General features: G+C 55.2%; 1 protein-coding gene across 1 annotated transcript in view; it reads right to left on the reverse strand.

Moving 5' to 3' along the window:
* Positions 1-368: 368 nt before the first annotated feature.
* PI4KA (phosphatidylinositol 4-kinase alpha) overlaps positions 369-24,657 on the reverse strand; it is a 119,817-nt gene continuing 95,528 nt past the window's right edge. Inside the window, exons 33-55 of the mRNA XM_026487827.4 lie at positions 22,975-23,133; positions 22,428-22,579; positions 20,875-20,982; positions 20,153-20,280; positions 18,657-18,776; positions 18,415-18,494; positions 18,124-18,317; positions 17,019-17,109; positions 16,483-16,650; positions 15,686-15,739; positions 11,377-11,497; positions 9,233-9,362; positions 8,130-8,200; positions 6,601-6,673; positions 6,440-6,510; positions 5,294-5,403; positions 4,752-4,856; positions 4,535-4,660; positions 4,090-4,210; positions 3,450-3,609; positions 2,566-2,655; positions 1,977-2,060; positions 369-840 (exon numbers count right to left, since the gene is read on the reverse strand). Coding sequence (XP_026343612.1) covers positions 789-840; positions 1,977-2,060; positions 2,566-2,655; positions 3,450-3,609; positions 4,090-4,210; positions 4,535-4,660; positions 4,752-4,856; positions 5,294-5,403; positions 6,440-6,510; positions 6,601-6,673; positions 8,130-8,200; positions 9,233-9,362; positions 11,377-11,497; positions 15,686-15,739; positions 16,483-16,650; positions 17,019-17,109; positions 18,124-18,317; positions 18,415-18,494; positions 18,657-18,776; positions 20,153-20,280; positions 20,875-20,982; positions 22,428-22,579; positions 22,975-23,133 — 2,568 coding nt within the window. The 3' untranslated portion in view covers positions 369-788. The remainder of the gene's footprint in view (positions 841-1,976; positions 2,061-2,565; positions 2,656-3,449; positions 3,610-4,089; positions 4,211-4,534; positions 4,661-4,751; positions 4,857-5,293; positions 5,404-6,439; positions 6,511-6,600; positions 6,674-8,129; positions 8,201-9,232; positions 9,363-11,376; positions 11,498-15,685; positions 15,740-16,482; positions 16,651-17,018; positions 17,110-18,123; positions 18,318-18,414; positions 18,495-18,656; positions 18,777-20,152; positions 20,281-20,874; positions 20,983-22,427; positions 22,580-22,974; positions 23,134-24,657) is intronic.

A 24,657-nucleotide genomic window follows, 5' to 3' on the forward strand; every position in this document is an offset into this window, starting at 1 on the left:
AACTTTAGTGACTTATTTCTAGTTGCTCTGTGTCCTTTACTTCCTGTCTGCTGAAAGTCCTAGAGGCCGTAGTGGGTGGGGACAGACCGCTGCTGGGGGCTGGCTGCATCCCGGTTTCAGAGTCCCAGAGCGGAGCCCTGGAAACGGGAAAAGGCCAGAGCAGAGGCGGGACACGAAGCCCCACGTGTGCTGACGAGAGATGGAAAGAGGCGGATGGGAAAGTCGGGGGGCCCTACGAGAGCTGGAACAGAGCACTGTTATTCGCGGTGCACCTGGGCCCCCAGAGGCTTCCTGGCGGCCGCACGCAGCCCCCCTCGTCCCTAGACTGCCACGCTCCCTTCCCAGTTATCCAGGAATCAGCCCTCAGCTGAACGTACACCTAGTTTTTATTTTGTTCACATTGGTTAAATCTTAAGTTGAATATAATTTTTTATACACAGGAAAATACTTCATGTACCTATGCAGTAAGACAGGTCGGGAATGTGTCGGGAATGTGTCCAGTGCAAGTGACACCCATGCAGAGTCCTCAGGGGATTCAGGTGTGATTGTCATTCAGCCTCACACGCCACATGTGGGTCACGCCCGGAAGGAGTGGATTGCCAGGCTCTGCGTGGTGTGCTTTTGTCCTGTTTATGCTATAAAAATAACTCCGATGGCTGGAATGACGGGGCCACCGGCAGCTCACCCCCTTTGACCACGTGTGGCAGCCGGGGTGGGGACGTGCTCGCTCGGCTCCACGATTGCAGGACGGCTTGGGGGTGGCTGCACCCGCTGGTCTGGCCGCACCCTCAGTAGGGGATGTCATTCTGATAGTACTGGATCATGTCATATGTCCGGCTCCTGGAAGGAGATTGGAGGGAGGCTGCAGGAGACCGTCTGGTTCTGGGGGCCTTCACCCCTCTGAGGCCTTCACGTCTGCCTGGAAAGCTGCACTTAGGAGGTGTCCCTTTTCCCCTCCCTGATGGTACAAATGCAAGATCGCAGACCCTCTGGCCTCCCTGCCGGCCCCTCTTGAAGGGGACACTCCTTCCTCCACCAGTGACCACGGCTGTGTGAGCCCCATTCTGCTCTGTCTCCTGCTGGGCCTCCTCAGCCAAATGCCTGCCTTCTGTCCTGGGCCTACGCCCTGGGCCTGAGAATCCTGATAGGAGCTGTCCCTGTGTCAGGCGCCACTCTGGCCTCTCACCTGGCATGTGGCACAAGAGTGAGACCCTGTCCTCCTCCCCCCTCGCCCCTCCCAGCACACGCCTTAACTCCGCCAACAAAACAATCAGAAGAGACCTCCCTCATCCTGCCCTCTCAACCCCTCTTGTCAGGTCCCCTTGCTTGCCCTTGAGCTACTTCCTGTTTCTCTGCTCCCATCAGGCCCACCCTGGGCAGCTCTCCGTGTTCCCCTCAGATTCCGTGTCTCCACCTCCAGGGCATCAGGGTGGGGAAGCTCAGCTCCAGTGCCGCCCAGGTGCTCAGCCCGGGCTCTGCCTTCGGAACCAGAACCCACCTCTTCTTAGGGCTCCCCTGTCATAATGGCCAACTGGCCTGTTCCCGCCCTGCCCTGCCTGTCACTGCCCAGGCAGCAGCCTGAGGAAGGTGTGGGGAAGCAGCGGTGGGTGGGGCCGAGGCCTCCCAGAGCTCTTTCTGCTCCTCACCCAGCTTGCTGGGCTGTGCTCACCTCCCCCTCTCCCACCACCCCCGCACTGTGCCCTCTGCACCCAGAGCACGCCTGGCCTCACAGGCTGGGCTCCAGGTGGGAAACTGTGCCTGAGGCCTCTGTTGGGCGTTCCCCTTGGCACATCCCGGCCCCTTTAACTCCGTACCCTGTCACTCTTCGAGGGCTCCCTTCAGGACTTGTGGGACAGAGTCCCTTGGGACAGCAGCATGCCCGTCACTCAGCCCCGACGTGGTGGCCCTGTGCAGGTGCCCAGAGAGCACTGGTGTGTGGTAGGTGGCCCAGGAGGGGAGAGGGGAAGGGGACTCACCTGTTGCTGAGGAAGCAGCTCTGAATGACCTTCATGATGAAATTAGCAGCCTCTCTCTCAGTCATGTTGGGGCTGAACCTGTGCCTGGGGGTGAGGGTCATGTCAGGGCTGCCGCGAGGGGTGCCACACCCTCGAGGCTGCCCTCCCGGTGGGGATGTGGTCTTGCTAATAGACTGCACTTAGCATTTGTGGGAATTTGTTCAGGTGAGGGTTGGCCCAGGGAATGCTTCCTCTTGGGAATAGTAGTAAGGGGTAGGGACACTGTCCTCAGCTGGCTCTGGAGGGCCTGTCCCCTTCTCCAGCATCTCCTGGGCTGCATGGCTCCAGAGCTGGGGGAGGACCAGCCTGGGGCTAAGCCGCTGCAGCCTCAGACCTGGAGGCAGGGGCCGGCACTGCGTCCCTGAGAAATGAAGGGACCCCTGGGACGTCTGCAGCTCTGGTGCGAGACAGGGCCTCACCCAGGAACCCTGTCTGCTCTGGGGTTCCCAGGAGAGCACGTGGCCTTAATAATGATCGCATTCACCAGCACTCAGGAGGCTCCCACCTGGAGGTTCCCCCCAAATGGCCTGTGCATGTGCCCAGGACCTACTTCAAAAGCTTGATTGTCTGGCCACGGAAGCAGGGCAGGCCCGTGTCCAACATCAGAGTGACCAGAGAGACGACTGCATCCATGTAGGGCCTGGGGAGAGGCAGGGAAGGGAGGAGGAAGAGGCTGGCCTGAGCAGGTTGGCCCTGCCCGCACTCCTGCAGCGCAGCCCCCACCTGACGGCTGCACACAGCGGTCCACCGCCCCGCACCTCTGCGGCTCACCAGGGCAGCCTCTGCGGTGGCCGGGCTGGGGCTGCTCACACCGCTGGACGGGCTGAGGGGCCTGCCTTGGTCCACCCACCCCAGGCCTCCAGCCACGGTTTCTGTGCCTGGCTGAGGAAGTGTAGGCGTGCGGTGCACACGCAGCCCGACCCTGCGAGGGGGCATGATGTGGGCTCCAACAGACTCCGGGTTGGAGTTCAGGTGCCACAACACTGCTGTGTGGCCTTGGCCGTGTGACACTCTGAAGCCAGGACAGTAAGTCTTCAGCGGGCAGCCTGGGGGATGGCAGATACTCAGGCTTGGGTGAAGGGGTGAATGGGGTGCTCAGGGCAGGGAGCCCAAGCTGCTGGCAGGCAAGGCCACACCCAGGAGAATATAGAACATGGAGGGACTGACACCCAGAGCAGGAAGTTGCCAGCACAGGTGGGCAGAGTGGCGACAGGAAAGCAAGGCCCGGGCTGCCCAGCCCAGCAGGCAGCCTCTAGCACCTGCCTTGCTCTCTCTGAAGTGCAGCCCCTCCAGCCACAAAGGGGCCGGAGAAGGTCCCATGGGACCTCTGGAGGCTGGCCTTGTGGGATTGAGTGGCAACCAGGACCGGTGCCTGCCTGCCCGCCTTCCTCCCCATGGTCTCGGTACCCCCACTGGCCCTTCCCTGGGGCTCACCGCACAGCCAGGTAGCCACGGACACACATCTCCATGAACCACTTGAAGGGCGTGGCCTCCATCTTCCCCCCCATGATCATCACCATCTCATCAGTCAGCTTGATGTCTGGCTCCCAGCCAAGGTTGCCGCCTGGTGAGCTTTCGAACATGAAGCCAAAGTCTGCAAAACCCCCAAAGCCATTCTTGATAGGAACAGGTGCCAGGGCAAGATGTGAGCAAGCCTCAGCCAGGGCTGGAGGCATGGGTTCTCACACCCCATAAGCTGGCCACAGGCCGTGTTTTCTTGGGGATGGCAGGGGTGGGCGATGGCAAGCAGGCAGGAGAGAAAGGAGGAAGTGGAGATGGGGAGCCAGGCTAGAGCAGAAACGAGCCCGGCCCTGGGACTGGGTGAGCCACACTCTGCCTGGTTTCAGTTTCTGACCCCAGAGCACTCCTTGCCCTGCAGCCCTGCTGCTACTTGGCCCCACAGCCCGGCGGCCAATAGCTCGGGCCTCAAAACTGAACTCAAACCCTGACCTGGGCCCTTCCTGGCTGGTGACCCCAGCACGCCTGGCTCTTCTGTGGGGTGGGGACTGCTGTACTGCCCCGGGATCTAGGGGGTGAAAGGAGAGGAAGAGGGTGGCGCTGGGGCCCGGCTGACCGATGTGGATGATGTGGCCCTTCTTGTCCAGCATGATATTCCCGTTGTGCCGGTCCTTGATCTGCAGCAGGAACAGTAGGAGGCTGTAGGCAGCCATGCTCCGGATAAAGTTGTAGCGTGCCTGCGTGGAGAGAGCCCAGGTGCTCACGGATGGCCCCCAAGGGCTGCACCTCCTGGGGCCTTGCAGGCATTTTCCTGCCTCCCTGCCTGGGACCCCAAGGCTTGGGGGTGTTCTCTGGGCTCTTGTTCCCAGCCCTGGAGGCAGAGACCAAATCAGCAAGCCAGATCTTGGGAACAGAAGGGACAAGTGACTGCATCCGGGGGTGCAGGGGCAGCAAGCCCTTCCTCCTACACCCATGAACTTGCTTTCTTCTGGGGAGTCCATCTCAAAGTTCCTTTCAACCTTGCAAGCCATCTCGGGTCTGGGGGCCGCCCTGCTACTCACCTGCTGGAAGGCCAGGGTGGACTCGTCCCCGTACTGGCGCGTGAAGTAGTCGTACATGCCGAAGTCTGTCTGGCGGCCCAGCTGGTCCCGAGAGGTACAGTCGGGGATGCACTCAATCACTCCGCACTGGGGAGGAAGGGCCAGGTGCCGAGGCCTGCAGGCAGGACTCTTCTCGGCCTGAGGCATTGCGGGCTCCCCCTGGGCTCCTGCAACTTACCCCGGGGGCAGTGGCCACCACCCGGTAAGGGAAGACGAAGAGGTCCAGGCCAACCAGCTGGAAGATGTTCTTGAAAAGGTCAATAATCTGCAGAGCCAGCATGTCCTGGAGACCAGGGAGGCATGGCGTGGTCAGCTGGGTGCCTCCCGTGCTCTAGTCCCCCTGACCCCCAGCAGCCGTGCCAGTGAGGAGGGAGGGAGGGAGGCCATGGCTGAGCAGAAGCCTGCAGCATCTGGCCTCACTGCACACCATGCTGGGCTGGGCTCTCAGGACCATCAGGCACTGGGCTGAACCAAGGCCACGCTGTCTCTAGCGGGGGATGTGAGTCAGGGGCGCCTGCCTCCCAGGGCAGTTCCCTCTAGTTGGCCAGGCAATGGACAGTGGGTAGGAACTGCTGGAGAGGCCCCTGGGTTAGGCAGAAAGCCCCAATTTCCTCTGTGGCACCACAACCCAAAGTGGGAAGCCAAGCTCTGGTTCCGTGCATAAGGTGAGGCCCCGCAGTGCGCCCGAGCCTCGGGGAGGGCAGGCCTGGCCGCTGCTACCTGCCGGCAGTCGTCTCCCACTTTGAAGATGGCCGCCTGCCACGAGATCTTTTGGCCATCAGCCTCCTGTGTGCCACACTCGTCCTCGGAGTCCGAGCGGCACCGCAGACCTGCACACAGGGTGGAGAGACAGCCTGTTAGCCAGGGGGCTTTGGGTGTACCAGGACAAGCCCTGCTCACAGGCCTAGAACCCTAGGAACCTTGGGGATTGTCTCTGCAGAGCCCCAAAGAGGCCAATGAGGCCCAGCAGACACCTGGGTCAGTGGGTGGAGCCACAGGGCCCTGGTTCTCTTCCAAAGACTGTTGAGGCCTAAATGCAACTGAAAATAGAGCCCCCTTTTCACTGGAAGTGGGGGCCCAGGTGTGCCCGGGACTGGCAGCAGACACTGGGAGCTGGGGGGGCAGAGGTGTGTGTGTCTGCACCCTAGGGTGCTGGGGAGGACTTGGGGGCTGGAGTGCAGGGAAGACCATGGAAGGCATGTCCCCATACTGGCAAGGGGGCACACCCCCTCTACTTGGGTTGATTGGTGTCCCCCCCCAAATTCATGCTCACTCAAAACCGCAGAAATGACCTTATTTGGAAATAGGATCTTTGCCCATACAGTCAAGTTCGTGAGGACTAAGGTGGGCCCTTATCAGAGCAGGACACGGGCACACAGGGAGAAAGCCTTGTGAGGGCAGAGGCAGAGGTGGGAGTGACGAGGACGCTGAGTATCGCCAAGGCTTGCCAGCAAGCAAGCACCGGAAGCTGGGAGAAAGGCATGGAATAGATTCTCCCCCGGAACCCTACGGAAAGAGCACAGCTGTGCCAACACCCTGATGTCGCGCCTCAGGCCTCCAGAACTGGGGGGGAATACATCCCTGCTGCTGAAGCCACCCAGTCTGTGCACAGCACCCCCCGAAGCCCTGGGCCACTCAGCCTCAGGAAGGTGCCTCCTGGACTTGACAGCTGACCTGGGCTGGTCTCCAGGGGTCTCTGTCACTCTACACCAGCTCCACGCCATCCCTAAACCAGGGCTCAGACTGAGAGCAGAGGGACGTCACCTTTCACGGGGATCTTGTCGTAAACTAAATACGCTCAAGGAAACTGGCATCATCCAGGGAAAACACTTAGATCCCAAACTGTGTTAAAGATTCTTCACTGACCTTCTTTTTCAAGTTCACTAACTCCACATCGTTTCACCTTAAATTTAGCCAGATACGGGGCTTTTGCGGCACTGAAAAACAACAGAAGGAACACGGCATGGGTGCTGGAGCGAAGGAGAACCTGGTGTCAGGGAGCTGCCGGATGGCAGGCGGCCACTCACCTCTGCATGGGCGTCCCAGACTTGTAGTCGATGTCTAGCACGATGGCCTCAGGGTTGCTGGGCAGGTAGCAGCCTGTACAGGGACAGAGGGGAAGTCACAGGGAGCCCAAGTGTGACCCCCCCCCCCAGATGGGGCTTCTAGGTCCTCCTCTGGGGCACTGATAACATCTTATTCTGTGGCCCTTTAGGGTCTGTCCTCCCTGATCTGTGGTCTTTCCCTGGATCCTTCCTGATATCTAACAAAAGAGCTGCCACCTCCCAGGAGACATTTCTCCAGGAGGACGCACCAACCCTCAGCCTTACAGACCCAGCATGCTGCTCCTCGGGGCACCACCGGCCGCCCAGTGCAGGGCGTCAGGCTGCCTGTTCTCACAGGGCCCGTGAGGGACCTTCCTACCCTGCCTCTGTGCACCCGGAACCCCCTCAGTTCTTGGATTCACCCCACTGACTGTAGCTCCCCTCTCCCAGCACACACCGTTAAGTGGGGAGGACAAGAGAAAGCCCATTCCTGGTCAAGGAGCTGGCAGTCCCCCCGCCATGTGAGTGAGAGAGAGAGAGTGTGTGTGTGTGTGTGTGTGTGTGCACGTGTGCCCTCAGCCCCAGGAAGTGCAGAAGTTCCCCACCGGAGAGTGGACTTCCAGGAAGGGCCCTGAAACAGGAAAGGCTGGGGCACCTGTGAGAGCAAAGTGAGGCCTTGTTGTGCGGTCAGGTGGGCTTTGCTGCCAGGGGAAGGAGGGACAGAAGGATCATGCCATCCCCTCCCAGCTCTCACATCCTCCTTCCCTGGCCAGCTCCAACCACTCTCTCAGGAGGGCAATCTACTGCTCCTCAGTATCCCCAGGACAAGACCCGGTGGCAGGGGCTGGGGGGCTGGGGGCTCATGGACCAGGGAAACTGAGACCCCACCTGGTTGTCAACCCTTCTCTGAGAAGTTGAGCTGCCATTTGCACCAGACAGGTCAGGGAGCTCAACACAAGTCAAGGAAAGGTCTAAACCAAGGACAGCTGCTGTGAATGTTCACACAGAACGGCCAGGGTTTTGAAAAAAATGAGCTTGTATCCATGGTTAAAAATGGAGACCTGTGAAATGAAGTCTGGATTTCCAGCCTGACTTGAAAAAGCACAGAGCTGGCTGCACTGGGCTCAAATTTCCACATGGCAATAGCTGGTAGGCACCAGGGAGCAACGTCCCCCATGGGGGACAGGCACCCTCGGCCCGGCACACCTGTGACACCCCCACTCATGCCCACAGCCTGCATTGCTCCCGTTCCACTGGAGTTCAGGAAACTTCTAGAATAACAGCTGCCAAGGACAGTGTCTGGGCTTTTAGAGAAATAGAAGGCAGCAAGGAAGATAAAGAGTGTCAGGTGAGAAGCGGCTCCCAGCTCACATGGGGCAGGCTGTGGAGAGGGACACCGGGCGCCCCAGGGCCCCGGTTGATGTGGGCTAGCCACCTCTCTGGTCCCCATGCCTGCCCTGCCCGCCCGCAGGAAGAAGCCCGGTCATCAGCCAACTGTGGGGCCTGCTCACCTGGCTGCACCTTCACTTCAGACAGGGCCGACAGGCACGCCTTCTTCCTCTCGTCGCCTTTGGGGTAGGGCCTGCAAAACAGGACAGAAATGCTTTGCTTTGTTGCTGCAGGAACTGGCCTCCGGGACTTCTGGGGGCAGTGCAGGGCCCCTCCTGTCTGCCTCTCCGTTCCTTTCCTCCTAGTTCTAGCTACTACTGAGGGCCCTGCTAGGCCCAGTTCCCCCGGGAGGCCACTCTGAGGGGTCCTTGCCCCATACTCGTCAGGGGCGATGTGGCCCCTGGGGGACTAAGATGGAGTTTTCTGGCTGTCTTTCCCCCTCGCTTGTGTGGGGTGTGTGACATTGCTGCAGAGACACACAGGGGACACAGCTGGCTCTTGGGTCTATGCTCGAGTGCTGGTTCTGTTGTTTACTTGCAGCACAACGTTGGGCAGGCCCCTCCGACCTCCTGCATCCCTAGGATGAGGATGACAGGGTGAAATGGAATCAGGTGCTGACAGGATGCCCAGGGAATGCTCCCTCCCACCTCTTGAGGCCTCTGTGAGCGACAAGCAGCTGCATCACAGCTGTACCTAGTACTGGGCCCAGGAAAGGGCCTCAGGACATACAGGTGAGGCCACTTGGTGACCAAGGTGAGAGAAGCCTGAGCAGTGAGGACAGCCCGGGGAATGAGGCACCTGGGAGGACAGGTAGCCAGTGTTCCCCTGCTGGGGCCTCCCCTAAGCCCTTGGTCAGTTGCTTCCAGGGCCCCATCCCACACAAATGGGCAGGGCCACCGATGCCCAAAGATGGCATCAGCCTTCGCACATGGACAGCCCAGGAGGTGAATCAGTAAGATGACACTGGGGGCTGCAAAGGAGTCTGGTTTTCCTAATACCCCATGACCCTTCAGAACTTGGAGAGAGCAGAGTGGCCTCAAACTACACGACACTATCCAGAATGAAACTAAGATATGTTTTCTGAAATTCTCATGGCTGTGTGTTTTGCTATACTTTGAGAGACCTGACTTGCCAGGGCAGAGATTCCCAACCCTGGCTGTTCAGTAGAATCAGTGGGGGCCCTCCGGGCAATTCCCATGAGCCAGGACCGAGAGATGCTACCTACTTGATGATGGCCGACACGTTGGTGATCTTGTTAAAGAAATCAAATTCCCGCTGGTAGAAGTCCTTGGCTGGGCCCGACAAAGAGCCAGTGATCTCCTCTACTAACTGCTCCAAGAGGTCGCCGATGTCAGCTGACAAAGAAACAAAGAGGGTGAGCCTGCAGCTGGCCCGCTGAAGGCCCTCAAGGAAACGCCACACGTTTGCCCGATGTGCAGCCCAGGTGTTCCCCAGCACCCAGGCCAGCTCAGCTGCCCCAAGAGCGCGGTCCGCAGACACCTGCAGGGTCCCTGGGACCCTTTAGCCCACCCTCCAGTCAAAACCACACTGACGGGTTGTTTGCCCTCCTTGCTGTGTAGACGCTTGTGAGGCCGGGCACGAGCAGTAGGCCAAGGTGCTAGTGGTCACTGGATCCTCATGGCTCTGCTCCCGTGGTGTGAACAAAAGCCAGTGTCACTAAAAATGTCCCTGGTGGGGTGATAACAACTAAGCTGATGAAACTCCACCCCATACATCTTTGTGATACTCTGTGCGACGACACAGGAAGTCACGCAGCAATCTACGGCATGTGAAGTACACAGGCGCTATGCTTTTGCAGAGAAGCGCCTTGCGTCAGACTTTCCAACTGAACTAACTTCTTGTTTCAGGGAACGATTTTTTTTTTTTTTTTAAAGATTTCATTTATTCACTTGACTGACAGAGCACAAACAGGGGGAGTGGCAGGCAGAGAGAGAGAGAAAGCAGCCTCCCCATTGAGCAGGGAGTCCAGTGTGGGGCTTGATCCCAAGACCCCAGGATCACAACCCAAGCTGAAGGCAGATGTTTAACTGACTGAGCCACCCAGGCGCCCCAGGGAACATCATTTTTACTTAAAACAGTGACCAACAGACAAAAATATAGTTATTTGGACTCAGGTATATGGCAGATATTTTCTTGAAAATGAACAAGCTGGGGTGCCTAGGTGGCTCAGTTGGTTGTGTCTGCCTTCGGCTCAGGTCATGATCCCGGAGTCTCAGGATCGAGCCTCACATCGGGCTCCCTGCTCACAAGGAGTCTGCTTCTCTCTCTGCCCTTCACCCAGCTCATGTTCTTTCTATCTCAAATAAATAAAACTTAAAAAAAAAAAAATGAACAAGGTGAATCTGCCATTTAAGGAAAACTACTAAGTTTTGGGAAACCTGCATCTGTGACTGTGAGCTTGACAGCTTCCAAAATTTGCAAATGCTTCTGTTTTGTAAGAGTGGTGGGGCATTCACACATGTGATTTTTAATACTGTAAGTCCTGTGGGGGGGGTGGGGGTGAGCACTGGGTAGACCAATAGACTTTAAAGAAAGAGCATGAGAAACTCACTGACATGAGTTCAAATCCACATCACAATTAATCGTTATGAGCCTATCACTTGTTGTGTTTGGTGCAGTATCAGCCGAGACTATCTCTAGAGACGGGGAAGACGACTAAAACCCTCCTGCCTTTTCCAGCTGTGTCTGTGCGAAGCCGAATTCCCGGCATTGAATTCAACCAAAACAGCATATTCCAACAGGTTAAATGCAGAAGCAGAAAGGGAATCCTGCTGTCTTTTACTACATTAAAGATGTTATGACATTACAGACATTAGAGAGATCTGCAAAACTCTAAAGCAACAGCACTCCTCTCACCACTTTTTGAATTATTTTTCATAAAAATATGTTACTTATGTTAACATGTAATGGGCTTATATTTTTTCAATTCTTGGTTTTACTGTCCCACGCTGGTTAACATGCAGAACCAAAGCCCGTGTAAACCAAAGCTCTCTGGGGGCCTCACCAGTTTTTAAGGGTGTGAAGATGTGGACCAGCTCTGTTTGAGAACTGTTGCCCTGGGTGGCTGTCTCGTCCCCACACGGAATTGCTAGGTCAAGTGCAGGGTGAGAAGCTCTCACATGTGCTTGGGGAGCTGCAGGACGGTGCCGGGGTAGGCAGGGCATCTGCAGGTGAGGCTAGCAAAGGCTTCATGAAGGAGGGCGTCCTGCTCCCGCTGGGTGTTAAAGATGAGGCATTCCCACTGAAGGATGGGAAGCAGAGGGATGGGCTGGGGCAGCACAGGCCCTGGAGGGCTCTGGAGGGTTAAAGATGGGGGGTGAGGCCTGAGGGAAGCTGACAGATACTCACGGTCTTTCTGGTGCCCTTCTTCATCCAGATAGATGTTAGTTTTCATGTTCCAGATAAACTGGTGTGCCAGAAGCTGGGATTTGGACGCTGCCCACAGAATATACTCTCGCACGTAGCCCATCTATAGGAGAGCAAGGTCACCATTAGCCAAGGCCTGGACACCTGTCCACTGAGAGAGACTAACCAAATGCAGGAGTGGACTCCCAGCACTTGCAGACCTGGCAAGAAGTGAGGCCTAGCGGTTTCCGGCTCTGTGAGCGAGCTCGCCTGTGGATGTGCGAGCCCAGGCCAGGGGTTAGGCCAAGTTCTAGCTTGCTAGCTGCCCAGCAGGGCAGATGGGGCCCCAGGCGGTGGGGTTTGCAAAACGGGAAGGAGCCAGCTTTTGTTTCCTCTGTGCTTTCCCCTGGACTCTAAGAACCATAACTCTCCAACCGATTTCCGCTGTTATCAAGTATGAGGAATGAGTAGGCTGGGTACTAAAACTCGGCTATAAACAGGTTGTTTGGAATAATGTTCCACAGTGATGGGCAGGTTCCAGAAAATTCTAACACACAGACACTTCTTCATGAGTTGACACACCACAGCCACTACCCTAGGACCTCTCTCCTCTTTCTCCTTCCTAGTCATGTTCTGCTACTCGGAGCTCCAGTTTTAATTACCGTGTCTTTTTTTTTTTTTTTAAGATTTATTTATTTGAGAAAGAGAGAGAGACAGCCAGCGAGAGAGAGAACACAGGCAGGGGGAATGGGAGAGGAAGAAGCAGGCTCCCAGCGGAGGAGCCTGATGTGGGGCTCGATCCCAGGACTCTGGGATCATGCCCTGAGCCCAAGGCAGACGCTTAACGACTGAGCCACCCAGGCGCCCCCTAATTACCCTGTCTTAAGGTTAAAAAAGGAGTTGGCCTTTTTAGAAGAGTTCTGGAGGAGTGGCCTCTCCCCCGACCACCGTAGTTTGTAGCCCCTGCATCTGGTAAAGTATTCTTGGGACAGATGTCCTCAACGTGGCTGGTGGGCTTACCAAGCAGGTCAGATTCCAGATAATTCCTCGCTATGGGGTTCCCAATGCGAACCAGCAAGAGGATCTAAAGATAAACTATGAATGTTCAACTTGTAGTGTGTTTAAATAGGAGTCTGCAGAGCTTCTGGGCTGGTGGAGGTGTGGGAGGGCCACGCACCTGAAGAGCATGGAAGGTCCACAACCTTCCCACATCCCTTGCCCAGTGCTGCCCTTCCACCTGGCCGTTCCTGAGTTATGTCCTTTTATGATAAACTGGTAATGCGGTCAGTTTTGCCGAGACCACAGAGGGGACTCGGGGAAGTAATGAACAGACTACCACAGGGAGGTGGAGGCAGGCAGCCGTCTGACCAAGGAGGAATTGTCATCGGTCACTGGGGCCCATGGGCCTTTCAGCTTTGGGAAAAGTTTCAGCATTTTATTCCTGTGTGGTTCTTAACCCATTTAATATCTGCCTTGCCAGACAATTTGGTTGAAAACAAATCCATGTTTGCTTTATAACTAGTTATACAAGCAGTGAAAGTCCAAAGTCAAAAAAATTACTAAGCATAGCCACTTCTATGCTGTTTGCTCCATCTCCAGCCATTTTTACTAGTTTGGGTTTATCCTTCTTTTAAAAACAATAGAAGCAAATATATTTGTATCCCGTCAAGCTCAGACTTCTAAGACAACAACCTCTAGAAATGAAAAGCAAGAAAGAAACCAATGAAGCTGAGTCTTGAGTTGACATAACCTCACAGAGAAGAATCATTTCAAGTGATGTTAAAATTGAGTAATTTGCAGGGTGCCTGGGTGGCTCAGTCAGTTAAGTGTCTGATTCTTGATTTCGGCTCAGGTCATGATCTTGGGGTCGTGAGACAGCCCCACACTGGGCTCTGTGGTGGGCGTGGAGCCTACTTGGGATTCTCTCTCTCTCTCTGCCCCTCCTCCTGCTTGCACACTTTCTCCCTCCCAAAAAATAAAAGAAGAATTGAGTAATCTAGGGACTTGTCTATGGTTTTGCCACAGCTTGTCTGTCCAGATTGTAATTCTCTTTTTTCCCAAATAAACCCATTTTTTGCTGGTAAGATGATGAAATTAAAAAAAAAAAAAAAAAAAAAGAATCATCTGACTATATTTCCCCAGTGGAAAATACACCAAAAACAAAAGGCAAAAAATTTTGACCCAGTTTTTAGTAATCATGTTGTAATAATACCAGTATTGTTACTTTGAAACTATTAATACAGTGGAATAATGTGAAGAAATAGTATGTTAATGTTATCAGAAACCAATAGTTTTAGTATTAAAAAATTCAAACATAAAATCAAATAAAGAAAAAACTCTATAATCGAATAAAAAAAACCTCTATAATCCTGTATTTGAATTGGAAATATTAGTATAATCTCATGATGTATTTTTTCCAAAAAACAACAACAAAGAACAAAAGCAAAAAGCTCTATCTACTAGAAAGACCTAGAAACTGTGACCAACTCAATGGCAGTGACCATTCTTAGCATTTAGATTATGGTGTCTCAGTAAAATGAATTGGAGTTCCTCGGAAAATGGGTGATTCCAGGTCTGAGGCAGAAAACAAAGAGCCTAGAATATCTTGTCCTTCCTGGAAATCAAGGTTATCAAGGACTAAAGTTCAAAGAAGAGACACTCGGGGATTCCCAGTAGTCAGAAAGATGGGCATCTAAAATGACTAGTGGGTTGGTACATACCAAACAGATCAAAATCCATGAGTTTATAATGATATCTGGGGGGAAAAGGAGAAAAACTCTTGAGTCATTTTTGGATAATGCTAAGGAATTAACTCAATTTTGAAAACTAGAAAAAAAAGAGAAAAAAATGTATCAGGATTTTTGTGGGAAGCAGCTTATGTAAAATAGTGGCCAAATGAAACCGAGTGCAGCCCGCCTGATCTCGCACGCTGGCCGCAGCCCCCGCCTACACCTCTATGCGAATTGCAGCCCACGGAGGCCGCTGCGGGCCAAGCGCAGAGCACGGAGCGACCCGCAGGGGGAGCAAGGCATTCCCTCGGGTGGAGGTGGAAGCAAAGACACAAACAGTAAAAGGAGAAGGATGACAGAGGGGAGGAAAAGGAATGGGTACATGGAGAAAAGGCGCGTTGTGACGGTCCCACCAGGGCTGGACCTGGGGCGGGGGCCCTGGCTTGGTGAATAAACTCCTACGCAGAGTTGGAGGGCTTTTGGTAGCTACCTGGCTAAGACAGGACTCAGTCTTTACAGGCTGGCTACAGGTCTAGAAGCACTCTGGTCTGTGGACTGAGACAGAGCATCCTGCCAGTCTGTGGGGAGGAGCTGCCCTGGGACACCTAGCCACAGCGCTCAGAGCCACCACGGTGAGCCACAGCGCTCACTGCCGCCGCAAGCACTCAGCCAGGACATAGAGGGGTCTGGTGTCCCACGTGGTGGGGAGCAGAATCGGCAGGAGCAGGAAAGGGGCGGATGCTGCTGTTGCTGTACTTGGACTCCAGCACGGGTGGAGGGGGTTGCCGGGATAAAGCACGGGCAGGGTGGGTTCGGGGCTGTGGAAAGCCCTGTGTCAGAGGGGTGTTCCCGAGCCAGGCCCTGAGCTAGCCATCTCACGTACCGGTATGCTGTACGTGATGGGCTGAACTGTGCCCCTCCAACCCCCAACTCATGGGTTGAAGTCGTACACGCCTCAGTGTGACGGTGTCTGGAGACAGGCCTTTAAAGAGGTGATTAAGTTCAAATGAGATCATTAGGGTGGCGCCTAGTCCAATATGGTGTCCTTTTAGTAAGAGGAAATTAGGGCACAGACATACAGAAGGAAGACCACATGAGGACACAGGGAGATGGGGGCCATCTGCAAAGCCAAGGAGAGAAGCCTCAGGAGAAAGCAATCCTATGGGCACCTTGATCTCCAACTTCTAGTCTCCAGAATTGTGAGAAATACATTTAACCCCCCACTCTTGTGTTCTTTGCCATGGCAGCCCAACCACACTAATACACACATCATCTTGTCTGACCCTCCCCACTTCCCACTGAAGAGACGAGGGAGCTGGATTCAGGGACTGAGGAAATGGCTGGCGGTATTTCTAGAGCCCACCCACCCTGCACAGCAAGACGGGGCCTCAGGGTGAGGGGAGCCTCCTGGCCATGAGCACCGGCCACAGCCTCCGTGGGGGTGTGTAGGAGAAGAGCTCGGAGACCGGGCCACAGCCTGGAAGCCCCGCTCCCAGGCCCCCATCCCTGTTGCCGAGGGCCCCCTCCCCACCGCCCGGCACAGCTCTCAGAGGGAAGGACGGTACATGCTGGCACAGCCTTACCTTGTCATACCTGAGGGCCTGCACAATCTGGGGGATGTAGAACAGGATGGCGTCCTGCAAAGGAGGAGGAGAAGTGATCACGACCTCCAGGAAGGGAAGACAGTTCCTCAACTCCAGGACAACGAAAACAAAGGCAACACAGATGGCTGTCCCAGAGCCCCACTCCAACCTGGAACGGCCCTGCTGTCACTCAGCCCGTGCGACACCACCTCGCTGGAGATCACAGAGGACTGAGAACCAGGGAAAGCCCAGAGGATAGCAAGGAAAATGAGCAATGGCTTGAAAGACACGACGGGTGAGAAAAAGCAGAAGGAACGAGGTTCCCGTACCTATAAGGACAGGGGAAGGGCCTGCCCATGTGTGTTCACTGCTGGGGGTCTGCTCGGGTACAAGGGCTGAGGTTACAGGAGGCCCATGTGTTGGGGCCTCAGTGAGTCAGCTACCAAACCCCTGTCACTGTGGCTGTCACATGGGATCCCCTGGGCTCCCCAACAGCCCACGGCTGGGTGATGTGCCCACACAGCCACAACTGGCACCAAACTTGTCAACTTCCTTATATAACTCAAACACCCAATTAAAGGTAAAAAACAAATACCACCAGTAACATATCTGAATCAGAACTAAATCTGTCTTCTGTGACTTCCTGAACAGAAACAGGGGATGAAGACATGCTCTGGGACAGACCGATGCTTCGTCAGGCCCACATCAAGTCTGAGATAAAGCCCGTCCTTCTTGTTTCCACCTCAACACTGCCTGGTGGTCCCACCGAGGCCGACTCAGGCAGGACGCAGGCTCACCGGCGGGAAGGACCGCAGGACTTTCACCCCATACTGCGCTGTGAGAGGGTGCGGCGGGTACATGCTGGAGAAGTAGGAGAGGCCCGTGGGTGGGTCCGCGGGTGCCCAGCACAGCACGTGGCTGAGCTCAGGTGCGTCGGCATCGATGGTGTGCCAGGTGACCAGGAACTGGGAAGGAAGCAGGGAGACGATCTGGCACAGGCAGTCCCTGAGGCCCCCTGAAACACCCGGCCCCACCCGGTATCTCAGGGGTGGCCCCGAAGTGATGCTGATAAAGCATGTATGACAGTGTGGGGAAATGCTTCTGATACACGATGTAAAGTAGCATGATTTCAACTTAGGTGAAGTACATTCAATATTTTCTACTGTAAGCATAATGAATGCCTCACTCGAGAAATGGAAAACGCAAGAAATTAGAAAAGTCACTATCCCACTGAGGTTGCCAGGTTTTTGTCACATTTCTGGTTACCAGGCATTTGGGAGGCATTTCTGTTCATGTGCAGTTTGAGCCCAGGCCCCAGGACGCACTACACTACCTTGATAGCTTCGGGGACGTCACTAACGGCTCCTGGGTCCAACCGAACGAGACGGGTCACTTCGTTGCCGATGGCTTCTGTGTTCTTAAACCTATGGCACACGGAGGGTGTGGGTGGGGTGGCCTCTCCCACCTCCACGGAAAAGAGGGAGGTAGAGGGAGACCTGAACTGGAGGGATGCAGATTAATGCCAAGGGACACCTCAACACTATGCTACTAACACATTGGTAACTCTGACCATGAGTGTTTACAGTAAACAGCATTAGGACTGGCTATGACATGAATGCCAGAATGATCTCAAACAGGAATTACCCTACACTCCCCAATCAAAGGACATCCCCCTTTACAGTCCTTGCCTTCAGAACACCCCCTTGCCCTGGGCCCAAAGCAGTCCATCTACAGCATGGCAGCCCATGGGCCAGAAGGTACGTCAGCAGACGGGAGGGTAGGGATGCTTTCAGCTGTCACCGCCCCAGGCTAACACAAGGGAGACCTTCCATGAACACTGTCAGGCTGTGGTCCTGATCCAGAGGACTGAATTAGAACAGAAGGAGGAAGCAGTAAGTAGGCAAGTGTGGGCTCATGGGGAAGAAATGTCACCCCTGCACGTGGGGTGGATGCACTTCTTCTGGGGGATTTAGCACAGGGTCCTGGGAGGCCCCTCTCAGCGACCACTGGTCTAAGAGTTCCGACCTTGGAGAGTTACGAGAGGAGAGTTCACAGGACACTCGGCTGCAGGCCACCTAATCTGAGTAGCCTGCCGCTGGAAGACCTGTGAGAACAAACCAAAGGCTCCCCAGGCCTGCCTCCCTGGAGCGACAGCCTCCACTTGCTTCCTATCCTCCTCAGATAGGACCGGGTGCTCTGAATGTGCTCTGACGCTTCCTGCCTGGGCTCCGGGGTACCGGGGCACTCCAGGCAGGAGTCTGTGCTGTGAAACCACTGCACAGAAAGACTGGGTCAACATCTAGGGCAGAGGACCAGGCCTCTAACATCACTTCCCCGACCGTCCTTGGCAGTGACCACATGATACTCCTCCCCACTCAGGAGCCCTTGTATTGGACTTCTGGCAAGGCCCTCATCAGGCAGGTGTGACCGGGGCCCACCTGGCTGGCAGCTGCACGGCCAGGTAAGGAGAGATACTCCAGGCGAGGTTCACGTTGTCCTTCCACTGCTTCTCACTCAGGCTGATGTACTTGGACCTCCAGTTGGCCACGCTGTTCTCTCCAGCCTGGTCCAGCTCCAACTCCGGGGCCGACAGTGGATTGTACCATGTGATGAGACGCTCAATCTCGGTGGCCTGGTGAGATGAGATATCAATATGCTTTCTGTGTGCACCCATGTGCCACTCTGCTTCCCATTCCCGGCGCTGTGGGCATGGACAGGTGTCACCTTACCAGCAGGGACAGCAGCAGCGTCCTTCGCTTCATGTAGTATTTGTGCAGCTGGGAGCCCCGGTTGGTCTTCTTGGACATGCCTGTGGAGGAGAGCGAAGGCCCAAGTGTGTTCTTCCAAGTTCACTGGCCCATCCTTCACTTCTATGACCCAGAGGAAGCTGCCTTTCAGCACTCTGCTCACGGTCTGAACCACCAGGATGTGACTCAGACCGGAGGGGCCTATCAGCAAACCTTCAACCGACCTGACTTCTTGGAGATGGTTGACATGCCGCTGGACAGGGGGTAGGTGTTGATCCAGCCTTGAGTGGCCTGCTGCCGAGAGCCGACTGCAATGTCCAGATTGCTCCGGGTGTCTTGGTTATCTGTAGGCAAACACATTGTTGCTTCCAGAATGAGGCGTCTGGGTTTCCACCACAGATAAGGTGATCAGTGCAAGAGCGGGGAGGGAGAGACATGGTGTTGGTGGATCTGCAGAATAAACTAACCTCTGCGAAGTTTTTGTTTTTGTTTTTTAACATAAGCTCTATATTCAACGTTGGGCTTGAACTCACCACCCTGAGATCAAGAGTCGCACGCACACACTCTACTGCCTGAGCCAGCCAGGTGCCCTGGGGAAGTGTTTTTATAACCGTTCTGCATAGAAAGCTTACTAAAATGTATTATATTCCTCCTACCCTTTTTTTAAAAAAGATTTTATTTATTTATTCGAGAGAGCGTGCACATGCCAGTGTGGGGGAGGGGCAGAGAGAGAGGGAGAATCTCAAGCAGAATCCCCGTTGAGGGGGGAGCCCGACGCGGGGCGCGATCCCATGACCCTGAGGTCATGACCCAAGCAGCAATCAAGAGTCTGATGCTTCACTGACAGCCACCCAGGCGCGCCCCCTCCTAGTCTTTAAAATAGAAGAAAACAAACGTGGGTGGCAATCCTGAGCAATTACAAACAGCTCTCGTTGCCAGCATCACGCTGCCCTTCAACACGGCAGTGAGTCGGCCGTGCGGGCTGGTGGCCCCGCTCTCCGTGAAGCCAGGCCGCCGCCTCAGAAAATCGCTGCGCTTGCTTTGTAGTTTTCCTTTCCTTTTCCTGCAGTCAGGTCGCTGGCTGGGGGTCTGCCCGCAGAAACTGCGCTCCTCACCCCTACCCTGTGCTGCGTGCTCAGAGAGACGGGACGTGTTTCTTCGTGGTCCGCTGCTTGCTTACACTGTAGCATCTTTTCCTTCACCCTGTCTACCCTGGCTCGCTCCTATTCATCCTTGGAGACTCAGCTCGCAATCACCTCTTCCAGAAAACTCTCCCTGGCTCCCCAACTCCGAGGGGCCAAGGGCCTGTCCTTGAGGGGTGCTCCTATCAACCCCTCATGTTGACATCACCTACCAGGTGACAGCAGCCAGTGCCTTATTCATCTTGGCGCATGGGCCTCATCCCAGCAATGGGCCTGTCAGATATGCACTGGGGGCTGCTGAACTGGGCTGGTGCTGGGAGAAGTTACGTCACGTGGCCTCTGCTCAGGGCTGCCGCACTCATTCATGCTTGTCAGCTGAGGCTGGAGGACCAGTGGTGGCCAGGCAGGCTTTGGGTCTCTGGTGACCTTGCAGCAGGGCCACAGCCAATGCTCGGCGGGACCCTCACTGTTCTGACCGGGCTCCTGCAGGGCTGCCCATTGTGCACCACTGTCCCGCCCGCCCCAATGCCTCGGCCCCACAACCCAGGCGGAGCTGCCCAGCTGAGAACAAGGCTTACCTGGGGGAACAAGCTGGCTGGCAGTCAGGTACTTCTTGTCTGAGAACATGGCTGTCCAAAATTTAATCATTATGCTTATGTCTTCACGCAGCCTCTTTTCTCCTTGAGTAGGGAACTTTGGGGGGCAACTGCGAACAACCACAAGAGGACAAGAGTTGAGTGCCTGAACTCTGGGACTAGAAGCCATGCGTATTATATATAAAAGCATGTGAGAGGGGACACAAGTGGTCTCTGAATGACGAAAGGTGAGCCCAGAGCTAGTTATCAGCAACAACGATCTCATTCATTCTCATGGGAAAAAGTGTGATTTTCTGAGTCCTCTCATGGCCACCTCCGCCGCTATCCCTAGCGCTGTGACAGCCCTCGGCTGAATGGTGTGCTTGTGGTGGATCGTGCAGCTGCAGCTGTCTCTATACAACACAACCTACACACTTGCAGAGCAATTCTTTGTGCAATAACCATTCGTAGGAACTGGAAAGTTATATGGATACAGTTTGTCTCTTCAGTCAATTGAACTGGGGGAAAACGTGTGTACGCTGCATAGGGAGGCTAGCGCTAACTAAGCACGCACATGGGAACACAGCACACGGCTGAGCACTTGCAAACCCAGGGCCAGCAGAGCTGCCGAACAAGGAGGGCCGCGCATGCATCAGGCCACCGCATTTGGTGCCACGACTTCTGGGGATGTGGGACGCCTGCGCGCGGCATAGCTAGGGGCGTACCTGAAGTAGTCGAAGGCGGTTGAGTAGATCTTCTCACGAAGCACGTTGCGAATGGTTGCGTTTGGGACCACGTCCGCGTGCAGGAGGGCCAGCCCCAGAGTCAGCAGTCTGCGAGAGAACACCGGGGCCGAGTCAGAGCGCGCCACTCAGGAACGCCTGAGGAGTGGCCAGCTCCTGCGCGAACCCCGCGGCCCTTGGGCTCAGGCCACGTCTCTTGGAGGCCAGGACTGCGGCACCAGCCAGGTGATTGCCACTCAGGTTTATTGTACCAGACATGTTTTAGGAAAGGGTTTTTTGTTTGGCTTTGTTTTTTTAACCTTCACTCTAATTGGGGCTAAACGAACAACTTGCGTATTTATCCGCCTTGGCCAGAAGTTTGTCTGTCTGCAGACCACCTGCAAACCACCTTCTGAGGGCAGTCACCTACTACAAAGGTAGAGCACCTAATTCAAGCTCAAAGAAAAAGCAATCTGCAGAGCACCTGGTTTCTGCCAGGCCAGGGCTACTCAATGGGCATCGACAGATGGTGCTGGTCTGTGATGAGGCAGTACAGAAACTAAGAGGCGGTACCTACTCATTTTACAGCAATTTCACACCGCTATGGGGGGCCAGTGTGAAGCCTGTTCTAGTAATTTATTCTTATGCAGTTTATAAAGGTACAGCTCTGTGATGGACTAGAAATGGAGGGAAAAGAGTACTAGCCCGTCCCCATGGTGGTCTGAAAAGCACCATCCCAGGGGGTGCCCGGGGCCTGCAGGAACATGGGTCTGGAGCTCAGGGGAGGGGCAGAAAGAGATGGTGTTGGCAGTGGGCAGCAGAAAGGGGTACAGGCAGGAGTAGCATGCCCTGAAAGGGGGCCCCTCACCCTCCTTCCAACTGACCACCCAGGCATCTGCAGGCCCTCCTCACGTCAGACTGACCCTGCCTGCTGTGTCCATAGCACCCCTGACTGTAGCACCAAGCCTAAGCCTCCCTACTAGGCCACATATCCTCCAAAAGGGGGTATCCCCTGGTGTGGTTGGTATTTTGCACAGGACTTGGCAAAAATCGACTTGGTGTAATCAGCATGATCAGAAGTTTTCTGTGAACATCTCTGAGGGGTAAAGGGACCTGGCCAAAGTCATCGCCAGCCCCCCACTCTGAGCTTGTCACACCTGAGCTCTGCCACACCACCTGCTGTTTTCTATTAACCACTATGACACCAGAATCCTTTCGCTGCCATCCATCCCCAGCTAATTTAGAAAGGCTGCCCAATATTTGGCTGCCCCAGGTCCATGAGTGAACCATCTCCCTGAAAGCCCCCCTGCTGTGGACAGCACCCTGATCGACTTCCTCAGCCCCGGAAGGGCATGGCCGGCCAGATCATTCTATCCAGATCCCTTCCCAGGGGCCCTGCATGTACTAGGGCTTGATCAGTTTCTGGTAAAACAAACAAACAAACAAAAAAACCAAGTGTGGGAACCTCCCGTGCAGAGGGCCCACCGCACCAGCAACTCTGACAGAAACCTCGCCCACCCCATCCCTGCCACCACCACAAGAGGGGAGCCCCTCACTTGAAGCGAGGCCCGATGGCCGCCACATGCCGGTTCATGCTCCCCTTGGCCCCACCGATGTTCAGGGACATGGAGCGCTGCAGCAGGCTGGAGAAGATCTCCACTTGGTCAGAGCTGCAGTACTTGGCAATCTCGAACCGCTGCACCAGGAACTGAGTGGGAAGGAGAACATGCTGCCCTGCTGGGGCCCGGCCCACACAGCCGCACAGCCCGCCCACCGGCACAGCCGGCACAGCCGCCCACCCGCCCACCCAGCACAGCCGCCCGCCCGCCCACCTGCACAGCCAGCCCACCCGCACAGCCAGCCCACCCGCACACCCGCACAGCCGGCTGACGTGGGGCTCTGGGCCAATAAGAGGGCGGGCAGGGGTCTTAGCAGAAGCACAATGAGTCCAACAAGGGCCTGGGGAGAAGGCTGAAATAGCCATTCCCCCGTCCCCAGGAAAGGCAGTCTAAAACCTGGAGCTCCGTGTTTACTGGGCCACTGGCCCCAGGGGGAACCCCTGACCTCACAGCTATAGTGGGCAGAAGCTGGGAAAGCACATACGTCAATCCAAATGTAGTGAGGGGTCACTTCGGGGGCACAGGGTTTGGGCTGACTGGCTTCTGATGCTGCTAGGGGGTCCGCTTCCTTTATCTCCGTGGAAAACAGGCCAAATTTCTGCTCCACTGTCATCTGCCAGGCCCCTGCCATCTCCCGCATAAACTGCAAGTATGCAATGATGGTTAGTGTCTGCGAAGCACAGAAAGATACTCACTGTTGTTTGATTATAAAAGGAACACATGCTCGGGGTGCCTGGGTGGCTCAGTCGGTTAAGCTCTGTTAAGACTCTTAATTTGGGCTCAGGTCATGATCTCAAGGTCCTGAGATCGAGCCTGTGTCAGGCACTGTGCTGGGGGTGGAGCCTGCTTAAGGCACCCTTTCTCCCCTCCTCTGTCCCTCCCCACCCCTCAGGAAAAAAAAAAAGAATACATGCTTAATGAACAAAATTTAGAAAACTGGGGCGCCTGGGTGGCTCAGTTGGTTAAATGTCTGCCTTTGGCTCAAGTGGTGATCCAGGGTCCTGGGATCAAGTCCCGCATCAGGCTCCCTGCTCAGCAGGGAGTCTGCTTCTCCCTCTACCCCTCCCCCTGCTCATGCACTCACTCGCGTGCTCTCTCTCGGATAAATAAATAAAATCTTAAAAAAATTTTTTTAGAAAACCAAGGAAAGTACGAACAAAAAAATAAAGATAACCTATGATCTAACTTCTCAGACATTTTCTACCAAAAAACTTGAACTATCACTAGGCCAGGTGCTGGCCTCCTGCTTTGTGGCGTCAGCACACCTGGGACGGGCCTAGTGCTGGGTGGGCCCTTAATAGGCTCTGCCTGGTTGAATCTTCCTAATAACCGTGAAGCACCTGTGGTTGCAGAGGCGAGGTCACCTGCTCAGGGCCTCTAATCTGGCAAAGGCAGGGCTGGATTTTGGCTCTGGAGCCCAGTTCCTTTTCTTGACCCCATACAGACCCTGCACATCACCTTCATGCCCCTAACCAGGCCCAGGGAATAGCTGCGGGAGCCAAACTGAGTCTGCAGTGGCCACCGGGTGGCTCTGCAGGGGAGCAGCCTCCCCTTTTGGTCCAACAATACCTGGCAGCTCCTTCAAGGGTACACAGACCCGCTGCAGAGAGGTGGAAACTGAAGCTTGGTGCCTGGGGTGAATGCCCTGGCTCCCTGCCCAGTATCCATCCCCTCCTTCTTTATTTTGGTTTTATTCATGGAGGCCAAGTGACTAGTCACAGGTACCCTCACCCAGCCTCCTGCTGGTTAGGGTGGCCAATGCTTCTCATTAGCACTAATCAGCAGGTGGGCATCAACTGGGTGAAGGCCAGGGCAGCTGGCATCCTCTGCCCTCCTTCCTGCTTTGAGGCACAGTAGCCATCTGGAGGTCCTGAAGGTGAGGACAAAGTCCTCAGGGACTTTGCTCACGGTGAAAGAGTCGCAGACACGAGCCACGATACAAATGAGCTGTCCCTGACACCAGGAGGATAGCCCCTGGTGGTCAAGGAACTGTGCCCAGTTTCTGTTTCCTGCAGCCAGATATAAGTTTTATGTTAGAGGAAGAAACCGCAGGGCTTCCAGGGCTGATGAGCCACAGCAAAGCGGCACGCCCACTCTTGTGTTGAACAAGCACATCTGGTAGCTGCCTCTGGGCCTGGCTGCTTCCCCTTCAGGCTCTGGGAATGGA

This window comes from Ursus arctos, unplaced genomic scaffold (assembly GCF_023065955.2).
Source record: "Ursus arctos isolate Adak ecotype North America unplaced genomic scaffold, UrsArc2.0 scaffold_34, whole genome shotgun sequence".
Lineage (NCBI taxonomy): Eukaryota > Metazoa > Chordata > Mammalia > Carnivora > Ursidae > Ursus > Ursus arctos.